The 13,191-nt window shown below is 39.8% G+C and overlaps 1 protein-coding gene and 1 pseudogene across 1 annotated transcript in view; one reads left to right on the top strand and one right to left on the bottom strand.

Annotated features, from left to right (window-relative positions):
• The window catches only part of EDIL3 (EGF like repeats and discoidin domains 3), a 248,707-nt gene extending 243,565 nt beyond the window's left edge, over positions 1–5,142 (bottom strand). The window contains exon 1 of the mRNA XM_070935775.1: positions 5,076–5,142. Coding sequence (XP_070791876.1) covers positions 5,076–5,142 — 67 coding nt within the window. The remainder of the gene's footprint in view (positions 1–5,075) is intronic.
• A 5,669-nt stretch (positions 5,143–10,811) lies between these two features.
• On the top strand, positions 10,812–10,879 carry LOC139313509 (U4 spliceosomal RNA; annotated as a pseudogene).
• Positions 10,880–13,191: the final 2,312 nt, after the last annotated feature.

Genomic DNA, 13,191 nt, shown 5'->3' with positions numbered 1-13,191 from the left:
GAACCCTGAAATAAGCTCTTGGCCTTATTGCCATGCACTCAAAAGCCCGATTGGGCTTATTATCAGGGGGTGTCTTATTTTGAGGGAAACAGGGTATTAGCAGGAAGCAGGAAGGTCAGTTGGGCATAGTGGTTAAAGGCACTGGGCTAGAAACTGGGAGACTGTGAGTTCTAGTCTTAGCAGACATGAAGCCACTTGGGTAACTTGGAGTCAGTCACTTTCTTTTAACCTAGAAAAAGACAATATCAAACCATTTCCCAAAAAAATTTGTCAGGAAAATTGCATGAATTTGTCCAGGTTGTCATCAGCAGTCAAGACCAACCGAAGGGTCAGAAAAATCAACCAAGATGCATACTGAACCTATTTGTGTGATATGTGATTTTTACTAGAAAAAACTACAAATTAAATCCAAAACAAAGTGATATTTTGAAGAAAAAAAGTTATTGTAGACAAACTATCAGTTAATTATGCAAACATACATTAACCAGCCAGCAAATGAATTTTTAAAACAGATTTCATTTAGCAATTTTTATTAATGAATAATTGTGTCATATAATACCATTGTATTTCTTTGATTATAGCAGGAGTTATAGAAATATGTTATCATGATATTTTTTAAAAAAAGTTTATCTCACCAGGCTCAAGATTGACTCAGCCTTCCATCCTTCCGAGGTAGGTAAAATGAGGACCCGGATTGTGGGGGCAATAAGCTGACTTTGTATAAAAAAAGAACACCGCTTAGGGTGGGCCGAAAGCCCTACTAAGCAGGTATATACAAAAGTATAAAGGCTATTGCTTAATGCATTGTAAGCCGCCCTGAGTCTCCGGAGAAGGGCGGCATATAAATCGAATCAATCAATCAATCAATCAATCAATTTTGTGGACACTGAAAGGGAGGGCACAGTTGTACTATGGATTAGCCAGGAGATACTACTGATATAGTAATTGATATAGTATCAATGAGTATATTGCTACTAAAAATTGATTTATCTTTTTTTTAATACTACTATTGTACTGTACTGACATGTTACAGTATAAACCAAAACAATAACTTACACCTTATATTTTTTTTTCTGTTGTTGGGTACTTGGTGTAACTACATTACTAGGATTTTATAATTTTATAAATAATTGATTTTTTTTGTTTTGCATTACTACCCTTTTGCATAGAAATAATAGGTTCTTTAATGTTCTACAGTACGTATTATATACACCTTTTGACTTTTACCTTGTATACTAATAACACAAATGTCCAACATTACTATTTTCATTTCAATATTAAATTATTTAAATTATCAAAATACCAATTTTTGAGTATCTATATATTAGATGACATTATTATGAATACTAAAACATTGCTGACAATAGGTCTTACAGTGTATTGGCCAACAACCCCCATTGTTGTTGTTTTTTTTTACAAGGATAAATACACAAGCACTCACACAAAAAAACTCTATTATTTGGATTTTTCTTCAATGTTTATGAAAACTCTTCTCAAAGTAAACATTGAAAGCTAAATCTGAGTTTCTGCCTATATCTAGTCTCATATAACCAGGTGCTGTAGAAAGCATCTATTCCTTTTATATGGTTACAGATTTTGCTTTTCACACCATAGGTCATTTTGTTTCGGAGTTCAGAGTCCAGGCACAAAAACAGATGCTTGCTACATTTAAGTGTAGTAATAGCTAGGTTTAATAAAACAAAAACCTTAAATAAGGAAGTAGTAACTTATTAAGTTGGATTTATATATTAATTCAATTTTCAAAGAAATTAAAGGTAAATTATTAAAACTGTAGATCCAAATTTTAGATAAGCAGATGTGGACTTAGAAACTAAACAGAAAAAATATATAGATATTTTGTAGTAAAATGATTAATGCTGAAATGGCCTAGCGTTGTTAAGTATAGTACTTAAAAGTTCCTAAATTCAGAGTTAGCTACATCCACACCTTGTTTATATAATTTCACTACGAAGATTAACATTTTAAAAGAAAGGTAGTTTTCTTCAAAATATTCAAGAGGGGAATAGGGATTGTATAATTAAGGACATTAATTAAACCATTACTTCTAACATACATTTGGACCAGACTAGCATCATTTCTAGCAGTAGATAGAATAAGATGGTCTTTAAAGATACAAAGTTGGCAATACCCAGGTGTTTCCTCAACTTTGAAGGATTTTACTTGCAGCTATTTTTGAATGTTTTCCAGAATCCTGGTAATCTCTTACCAAACAAAGAAACCAAACATCCTGGTAATCTCTTACCAAACAAAGGAAAACAAGTTTTGTGGCACACAAAGACACATTTATTATAATTCAAACCTTCATGTGCTTGATTTATTTATCAGTAGTTTTTTTTTAAAGGAATCCTGGCATAGTGGTTAAAGAAACTTCCTTATTATATGTTGTATTTTGCAACCTACTCATGAGTTATATTGGATGGACAGGTGATAGATTGATGAAAAGATAAAACAGAGGAAGTCTTGAGGCAAGCCTTTTCACAGTTCCCACTACGATGCTGAAATGATTTAGCTTCCTCACAGACACTTAGCCTTGCAATCAAGGTTATCCCTCCTCCATTGTGAATATATGCAAATAGCAAACCAATTTTCGAAAACGCGCTGACTCTCTAGCGGGAAAAGGCAAATTGCGCCCGTCAACCTCCCTCGGGAAAGGCAAACCATTTACAGCAGGGATCTCCAACCTTGGCAACTTTAAGCCTGGCGGACTTCAACTCCCAGAATTCCCCAGCCAGCAAATTCTGGGAATTCTGGGAGTTGAAGTCCGCCAGGCTTAAAGTTGCCAAGGTTGGAGACCCCTGATTTATAGAGCATCCAAAGTGAAGTCTCTCTGCCCCCAAACTTCTCCTTTTGAAAATACACAGTAACGGAAGTTCACCTCCCTAATTCAGTGTCAGTTTCAAACCAGTTCTCTCAGTCATAACGACTTTGCTCCTTCAATAAGCATTTTTCTCCCGAGAAACCACAGGGGAGACGTTCTCCTCAGCCGGACTTCCAACAAGCTCCCCCAAACGCGCGTGCGGCAGGCTATGCCCGCGAGATTCCGCCTTCAGGGAAAGCCGCCGCCTTCACTCGCTACAGCAGCCGAAGGCGGGGAATGTTTGCGAGCGGCCGCAGCACGGAGCTCTTTACAATAGCGTAACGCCGGCGGGCGGTGGCTTGCTGCGGCTGTGCTTCACGACGTCGGGACAAGGCTATTCCGAGCGCCTTTGCTCGGCTTAGTTGGAGCGGTGCGCACGCTTCTTTTCCGCCATCTCAGGGGCTCAGGTGTCCTCTCCCGTCCCTCTCCCGCCTAGCGCCTTGGCGCGCGGGGAGGATCAAAGTGAAGGCAAGCAAGGCTCCATAAGGGAGCGGAGCACGTGAGCGAAGGGCAACTCTTTCCCTTCTCCCAAGAGGTGAAAAGGCCGCGCAAGGAGGCTTCTGATAATTTAGCCGCAAGGTTGCCTTTCCTCGCGGGCTCGCTCTGAAGTTCGTTCCTTATATCTCTTCTCCCCCCCCCACCCTTCGTTTCCAGAGTGTTCCTCATTTTGGCAGGACGATGTTAAGAATTGAGGGTGGGAGAGAGAAGAAAGACTAGGAAATTTGATTAAGCGAGGTTACTGATTTCGTCCTCCGCCCCATGAAACGGAACTTGAGATTTCTCTATTTAAGAGTCCGCGTCAGAACAAAGTCGTTTCTCCATGCTGGCTATTTTCCAAGAAAACTCGCAGGACCAAATAAATTGATGTTATGAAAACGAGAGTCTCCTTTGGGAAAAGAAAGGGAGGGAGGGAAAAAAAATTGCCTCAGCCAAGAGAGCTTTTCGAAGAAGCCGAGCAATGAGACGGCATTTACCACCTCTTCAGTCTTTCGAGCGGAGGTGGGGGTGGGGGTGGATGGTGGAATAGCGCCTTTCCCTTCACTCCCCTACCTTTCTAGTTACACGCAGTTGTTTCAAAGCTGACCAAACTTATGGCAATCTGTACTTCGCTTTCCCCCCCCCCCCTTTTCTTTATTTTTTCCCTCCAGCGATTGCTTGTCCCCTTGCTAGTCATCCTTCCGCGCGCGCGCACCCAGGCAGACAAAAGCCCTTTTTTGCTTTAGCGTTTCCCCGACCTCGGGAAGCCGCGGCTCCCAACTTTTTAAAGCGCTTTGGGGAAGGGGGCATCCGTGTAAGGCACAGAATATAGGCGTGTAAAAGATGTCTATCCTCCTTCCGCATCGGAGCTAAAAATCGATATAGATATATACTTATATACATATATATTCAAATATATTTAATCTGTGCGGGTCTGCTGTATTCATCTGATTCTCCACCCATCCATCCATCCATCCATCTGCTGATCCGTTGGAGACAGAAAATTAATACTCGAATCTGTCTTAATCTTCCTGAGTGCAACTGAAAATTCAGAGGGCTACGAAGTTTTTTCCCTCCTCCTTCTCTGCACCTTACAACCTAAGGATGCCCTATTTAAGACAGGAGGTGGATTAGCAAAAGTGTTAATTACTGAAGCTTACAACTGTACCTCTAGCTGATTTGTATATCGCCAGATCTTTCACACCCAGTTACTGTCCATCTGATTTATTTTTTAAAGAGGGTTACTAGAAGAAAAGGCTGATTGGTCTCCCTTTCCTCTCCCTCCCTCTCTGTCTCTCACACACACAATTTCTGCTTTATTATCAATATTGTCAGTCTGCTTATCTGGATTATACAGAACCCTTCCCTGCATTCCTGAAGCTCCCATTGCTAAATGGAACGTGTCTGCAGATGGATGACACATAATCTGATTAAGGCAAATAAATACATACAAGAAAACACCCACGTTCAGGCAGCTCTGAATTATTCAGGGTTCAGTAGCAAAGCACGTCCCTCCACCCTCCTTTCGCTTCCCCACAAGATTCCCCGCATTAATTTACTTTCCTGTCGACTTTGTGATTACTTTTTTTGGGGGGGGAAAAATCCACTTGGCTGCTGCTTTTCCCCTGACCCTGGTCTCCGCCTTCCCTCTCCCACCATCTAGCACGCTAGTCCCTATGATCCGCACCATCACAGTCACCAGTGTCCCCCACCTCCTCACCTTTGGCGAACGAAGAGGGTTCGAGACTCAAGCACAACAGGAACCAGGCGGCTACCCAGCGGCTCATGATCCTTGGATCCCCCAAGGGACGATCCCAAGTAGATGGGAAAAAAAAAGAGGCGTGAGTTTAGCGCAGGCAGAGCAGGGCGGAAGGATGGAAGAGTCCTTCTATCTAGCCGCTTGGCGATTAAAACCTATTTCTTAAAATTATTTTTAGTCGAATGAAAACCTTTCTGCCTTGTGGCTCAAGAAAGGGAAAACTCTCCTTTTCCTCCTTCCCTCTTTCTATCACTCTTTTTTCTCCTTTCCTGACAGGTTCTGCGTCTCGCCTAACATTAAAGAGGAGATCTGGGAGCGCAATTCGGAAGTGCCACGAGCCTACTCGCCGCTCGCAGAGTCAAGTCCTGGTAGGTGTGTGCGGGTGGGAGAGGGAGAAAGGAGGAGAGGCTCGCTCTTTTCCTTTCCGTCTGTCGTGACAGCCTCTTGACTGGCTGCTCCCGCTGCCGCCGCCACCGCCACCGCCGGGAAGAGAACAATGAAGAGAGAACAAGGGAGGGCTGGAAGAAAAAGCTGCGCTGGCTGGGAAGCGTACTGTATACAAACAGAGGCGGCGTGCCTTGGTCGGAGATGAGAGCCCTTCTCTCCTCCGTTCTGATTTCTTCCTCCTCTCCTCTTCTCCTTTCAGTCAGACAGCTGCTTCTGATGGAGAAAAGCGGAAAAGGACTCTGGACACACCCCGCCTTCTGATTGGCTCATCTTTTTCTCTGCGGGGAGGGCAGAGGGAAGGAATTGGAGGTCTTGAAGTTGTCTAAGACCCCTTGGTGTGTGCTGGTAGCCAAACCCACACAATCTTGCATCCCAACTGGCATCCCAATGGAATTAGCCTCCGATGGAACAGAAAGTGCCTGATTTTGACTACCATTTGGGCACTTCAGGTTCATCTGCATCCCTGGGTGCTCTCTGGACTTCCATACCTCATATGGTCATCTTATCCTCCTGATAAAAGGATCCACACTCTGGAGAAAATATATAGCAATAGCAATTCCAATTGGACTTATAAACCAGTCCACAATACTTTACCACACTCTCTGAGCAGGTTACAAGTTCGGCATATTGTCCCAAACAATCTGGGTCCTCATTTTAGGGACCTCAGAAAGATGAAAGACTGAATCAACCGTAAGCCGGTCAGGATCGAACTCCTGGCTGTGGACAATTAGCCTGTAGTACTGCATTTTAACCACTGATCCGACATGTCTCTATAGATTTTTATGTGTATGCATATTGTGTCTTTCTGATCCAAATGAGACAAAATCCAACAAAATGAAACTTAATGTGGAGAAAAATAAGATTTTACACGTTTGCAGGCAAATCAGATTACTTGAAACCTGGCTCAAAAACAGTAATTGTGAGGGGGACCTTGGGTGTCCGAATGGATGATCACTTAAATAATGAGTCACATGTGTGTGGCAGTAGCCAAAAAAGCTAATATAATCCATGCTAGGGGACAACCTTGGCTGCTGCCTTCCCTCCCATCACAAGGTATGCCAAGCACTTTTAACCACTTTCCCCTTTCCAATTGTGTCACACAGCATAGGTGGGCCAGTCTTTGCCACTGACTTCTAAACTGTTACAAGCCCAAGCTCAGTCACCACTTGGTAATATTGACTGTTCATTACTGACAGGTATCATCCATATGTGCAGATGTCCCTCTGAAGAATTCCAAACTATTTCCAATACAGTGGACTATTTCTTTCTAGATGATATCACAACATGCAGTGCTCTTTTGCATGCTTTAGGAGTCACTCTGCCTGGATAGTTGCTCTAATTTCAAAAAAATCTTTGACTTTGAACAATCTAATTTTCACCTTGTAGTTGTCTGAGCCCAGAACATGTCTCATTATGGGTAATACTTTTAAGGGTCATGCCATGTTAAGCATATAATCTAGACCTACAACTATACATCTGTAGGGAATCAGGTTAGGCAGAACAGTACAGAACAGAATAATAGAGCTGGAAGGGACCTTGGAGATCTTCTATCTAGTCCACCCCTTCTCAGACAAGAAACCCTATTTCAGACAAATGGTTGTCCAATCTCTTCTTAAAAATTTATGGTGTTGGAGCAACCACAACTTCTGGAGGCAAATTGTTCTACTAATTAATTGTTCTAACTTTCAGGAAATTTCTCCTTAGTTCTAGGTTGGTTCTCTCCTTGATTATTTTCCATCCATTGCTTCTTGTCTAGCCTTCAAATGCTTTGGAGAATAGCTTGACTCCCTCTTCTTTATGGCAACCGCTGTGATATTGGAATACTGCTCTCATGTCACCCAGTCCTTCTTTTCATTAAACTAGACATACCCAATTCCAGCAACCGTTCTTTAGTTTTAGCTTCCAGTCCCCTAATCATCTTTGTTGCTATTCTCTGCACTCTAGAAAGACTTGACATCTTTTTGACATCGTGACAACCAAACTTATATTCTGTATTCCAAGTGGTAGCAAAGGTAGCTTAGATACTAGTCTAACAGAAATGGTTACTCAGAATTATCTAACGAGACTCAACGTGTTATTTAGATTATCCTATTAAACCATGCAGCAGGGACCCATCAGTGGCGAAGAATGAAAAATTGACTCAAAGGTACAAATAAAATAAAATAAAAATCAACTAAGCAATGCATGCTGATATCTACAATATTAATTGTAGATATTTGCCTTCATGTCTGCCAGGCTACTTATTTGCTTTTTCATATCATAAGAAAATGCTTTAAAGTAAATCACATGACCATTGCATCAGATGACCATCTTTACCATTTCTGAACTACATACATCTGTCCCATAGACTTCTTTTAAAAAGTGAGTTACTGCAAACTGCTTCTCTACACACCTAGACATACACACTCATACACCCTGAGTAACTAATGGGATTCAGGAAACTAGGAATGGTGATTGGGAAGCAACATCACTCTTAGCAAATCATATTTTCTGACTTTTCACACTTATTATAGTAGACATTTTTTAACAGCAAAACTTCTTCTCCATACTCTGATACTGCATAAACTTCTCAACTATCTCCATGAAACAGAACAGGGTGCTTAACTCTGATTTACACATTAAAATTGGAACCATCAATTAAAATGCACATGAGTGATTTACATCTAGACACATGATTTTTCTTTTCCTTTTCTTAACTGCATGATAGAGCAACACAATATACAGGCGAGGGAGTTGTGAAAGTGAGGAAAGCCTATAAATTATGTCTCTTATGAATGTCATGCATCACAGGATGAGATCTATCATAAAACATTATTTTATAAAGTTGTGGTTAAAGCTTGTACAGCATTTTTAATCTTTATGCTAGCACTCCATATGGACCTTGGGACATGCTCACAACACATCTTTTGCCAAACAAGAATTAGCTATTGTCAAAATAATGAAATATCTATAATTATAAATTGTCACCAGATAAGGGATGTTCTGGTCCTCTTAAACAGTGTTCCAGTTAGATTGGGAAAGACACTTTGATCAAAATGTGGCAGTTGTCAAATGGGCATATGTATGACTCAACATTGATTCGTAAGATGGGATGAAAGTAAGTGACAATGCATTAATAGTCCTAGTACAGTAATGGTATTATTTACTCAAGCAACTGACTGAAATCATGGACACATTCTCAATTACCAAATATATCTTGGGTATAATATAATTTGCACAAAACTTTAGATAAGTAAAACATTTCTGTATTTTGGATTCCTGCATTGGTTTGCCAACAAATGCAGCATATTCCATGGATCAATGATTTTGAGAATAATAAGGCATGCACACCCACCCACTGCTGCAAAGGATTACTTGTGAGCCAGAGCCCTGTAATGGATGTAATTCCCCATGCTGGCCACTGTTATAAGCAAAATATGTATTACAGGCTAGACATATCAAAATGCTCAAAGCCAATTTGATTACCAATATGAACTCACAGGCATGCATGTGACTGACTGAGGTAGCAATCTTTTCACAATGGGCAACATGCAAGGTTGATATTAATATCTGTGTCTGGAAAATGGAATGTGGCTCTTTCACATTGTAGCAGTCTCCAATGTAAACCACAATTTTCAACAAGAACCTCTCATATCCAGACAAATTCTGCCTACTGCTTTCCTCCCAGGCAACACTGCTAAGCCCTTTCTGTGTTTAAGTCCCTGACGGTCAACCAACAATCTGTTATTGCTAGTTATCCCTTAACTGAAATAGCTTATAGTTTTCCTGATAGTGGTGTTCTGCTGATGAAGGTGAGTCCAGAAGGTGAGTGCAATATAAAAAGCGGGTAACATAGGTCACACGAGCTGGTGAACCAAGGCACATTTTGCTATGCCATCAGTAGTAGGTTCAAGGGGGAGGGGTATTTTCATGGGGTACATATACCAACTTGGCCTCCAAGACACAGATTCTTACAAGTCAGCAAGACAGCCAGCTCCTCTTTAGAGCTATAGCCTAAAGTTGTCAGGAGTGATATTAATGGCAATTGAAATAACAAGCTATGATTGCCTCTACCCCGTTGTACTCCCAGCCTTTTTTCTTCACCATAATAGCTGTGATTACAGAGAATGCATTGAACCCTGTGTTCAGCACAACTGTTCATAACACTGGAAGAAAAGAGTTGTGTAGCATTCAGTCTTGCAGTTCCATTACAGAACTTTTTGAAGAAAAAAAGTTCAAGGTGACTGGTCAGAGAATGTTACTAGCAGAAAATAAGTTCTGCAAGGCTTGGTAGTCATTTCACAGAAGAAGAATCTTAATTCCTGAGGTTATAGGCGTGCACAAAATCTAATATAGAAAATGATAAACTATTTATCAACTCATTTCTTCAATTATCTCTGTATATCCACTTGCCAAATGTAACATGCCAGTAGCAATCTTTAATCTACTTATTTGTATGGTTCCTTGGTTCTACTATGATGTGCAGGCAAGAGATGAAAATATTAGTAGTATATTAGAGCTATTATACTTGTTACTTTGGAGGCCGAATTTAAATATGCAGGGAAATCTTCCTTCTTTTTAAAATGTAGTTTATAAATATTTCCCAAGATATTTACCTCTGTCTTGAATGTCCCAGTTTGTTTATTCTCCACCACAACAATTCAGGGCATTGCATGGAACCAGAACCACAAGTTACAATAACAAAAGGATTGACCTGGGAAGCTGTTTGGTCTGGTGCTAGTGACAAAGGTGATTTTGTTTTAATATCTGTTTTTATTTATTGTTGTAAGTTGCATAGGATAATTATATCAGGCAACTTCCACAAATAATAATTAAATAAATAAGCATGGCTCCATATTTTATACCTAAGACATTTAGCACTTTGAATCCAGAACTTTGCCCCTCAATTTCACAGAAATGTGTACATTCAAGTTATCTTTTAATAATGGATGTATTCATAATTGCAATCTGCACTTGAATTATCAGCAAACTTGACTTTCAATCAAAATTGTGCATTGTTTCTTTGCCACAAGAAAAGTACAGTAGTCTACAATATAGAACGTCAGTATTTTTTCAGCCCTTTCAGGTAGGCCAGACTAAGAAATTGACTCCCCGAGTTTAACCAGAACTATAGCTTATTGATATAAGTTATAATAACAGGATTTTGGAAGCTTGACTATATTTTCTTTTCCTCTCTTTAATATCCTAGGAGCAGAATATTTTTGTTTGTTTCCTGAGCTTAAAATATATTGTTTACATGTTGTTGCAGTTGGCTTTGCGCAGTGGCTGTATCGTAACCAATGAGGTTTATCCGAGGCGCGATTATTGCTAATTATATAGAGCCTTGGTGGCGCAGCAAACTAAAGCACTGTTAAGTAACACCAGCTGCCTGCAATAACTGCAAGTTCAAATCTCACCAGGCTCAAGGTTGACTCAGTGTTCCATCCTTTTGAGGTAGGTAAAATGAGGACCCAGTTTCTGGGGGCAATAAGCTGACTTTGTACAAAAAAGAACACCGCTTGGGGGGGGGGGGCGAAAGCCCTACTAAGCAGGTATGTACAAAAGTATGAAGGCTATTGCTTAACGCATTGTAAGCCGCCCTGAGTCTCCGGATAAGAGTGGCATATAAATTGAACCAATAAATAAATAAATAAATAAATAAATAAATAAATAAATAAATAAATAAATAAATAAATATCTCTACATAGCTTCTCTAAAGTAATCTCTGAGATTTTCTACACTTTATCTTACTAAATTAATTTTGTTTCTCTCTGAATTGCCTGCATTTCCCTCATTGAAATAAATGTACTCTCTCTACATTCATTTTTCTCTCATTGAATTGAATAATGTGCTAATTTTTCATGGATTATTACTGCTTATTTATATCAGATGTTCCTTTCTTTCCATAAACTGTCATATGTTTATTATTTGAATTCATTTACATCATTGATTTAAAAAATAGTTCATAAATTATATTGATTAATTATTAAGTACAGTTTCATTTTTGGACATCCAGAATGTATAGGCCTGTTTAATATCTTCATTGTAGAGGTTCTGAGAGTATCAGCTGTCTACTAGGTCCTGTTGCAGCAACCATTGTTATTCCAAGGAGACACATATTTCAATTTCTTCTATTAACTAGAAGTTTAGAGCTCATTATGAGTTAGCCTGCTTGGTGTTTTTACTCTTGTTTACTGAATAAAAGAAAAGGGGAAGCAATTTTCAGCTTACTTCGAAGATTCAAAGCTGTGAAAGTCTCAGACTTTTGATTCCATCCCAGAGTCATGTGCCAGTCAAGGTCAGGTCTTGCAGTCTTCTGACCATAGCAGGGCTATGAAGCAGTGGGTTTCAAATTTTTTTACTACTGGTTCTGTGGGTGTGGCTTGGTGGGGATGGCCTGGCTTGGTGGGCATGACTTGGTGGGCGTGGCAGGGGAAGGATACTGTAAAATCTCCATTCCCACCCCACTTCAGGGTAAGGATTCTATAAAATATCCATTCCCTCCCCACTCCAGGAGGAGGTTACTGCAAAATCCCTATTTCCTCCCAATCAGCTGGGACTCAGGAGGCAAAGAATAGATGGGGGTGGGGCCAGTCAGAGGTGGTATTTACCGGTTCTATGAACTACTCAAAATTTCTGCTACTGGTTCTCCAGAACTGGTCAGAACCTGCTGAAACTCACCTCTGCTATGAAGCCATGGTGACAGATTCTGACAAAAACTGCAGGGTTGTTGTTGCTTGTTAGGAATTTCTGCACATAACCTAGTGTAGTTACTGTAGAAATTGGCTATTCCTGGAGTATCTCTACAGTCATTAAGGAGCTCCTGCGTTATCTTTCTTGGTATGCATGGTTTTTATATTATGCTTTACAATCTGTCTCTTTTAGCTAATAATAAAGCTTAAATGCCTTTATTTTCTGGTGAGTGTTTGTCTTTAGATCCAAAAAGAACCAACTGCTAGACACCCTGACACTAGGCAAAACAGGCCCCAGTTCACATAGACATAGGAACTATCAATCTCTGATCATTGTCCTATTCTTGAGTTAAAAGAGCCATACAATTCTTCATCGTTTGATTACATTTGGTGGTATCTTTTGCATATCTCCCCATGAAAATGTCATTCAAGTTTATAACATGTATCTTCTTACAAAACAGTGCCTATATTCCTTTGAGGAAATGGTTCTTGGATTTGTGGAAAAGGGAACCAGCAAGAAAGATTTTTGGCAAAGGGCATTATGAGCAAAAATGAGGTAGAGATATCACTATGAAGTAAGAAAAAGCCAAGGAAGGATGAAAATATATTCTTTTGGAAATGACCACCAAGGAAAGAAATGATGAGAAATAGGCCAGACAGTGAAAAAAAGAAGTGGAAAACAACAAAAGATCACCTCTTTCCTACCATTCCACAATATTCACAACCTAAAGCGAATGGGACACATTTGGATTTGGGGTCAGCAGAGGTGACAGAATAGGAAAGCAAAGATGTTGTGGGATGGAACTTCAAGAAGAACATAGCATTTGAATCCTGAACAAAAACCTGCATATTTATATCATTTTGCTGTAAATTCTATTTGTGAATGTATTATTACTCATATGTTTATATCTTAACTCCGAAAGGAAAAATAAAAACAATAATTCAGTGATTCATATGTT

The sequence above is a fragment of the Pituophis catenifer genome, unplaced genomic scaffold (assembly GCF_029215685.1).
Source record: "Pituophis catenifer annectens isolate HBS135680 unplaced genomic scaffold, rPitCat1.0.hap2 SCAF_2, whole genome shotgun sequence".
Classification (NCBI taxonomy): Eukaryota; Metazoa; Chordata; class Lepidosauria; order Squamata; family Colubridae; genus Pituophis; species Pituophis catenifer.
The sequence above is the reverse complement of the archived record's forward strand: the minus strand, read 5'-3'. Positions and strand labels throughout refer to the sequence as shown.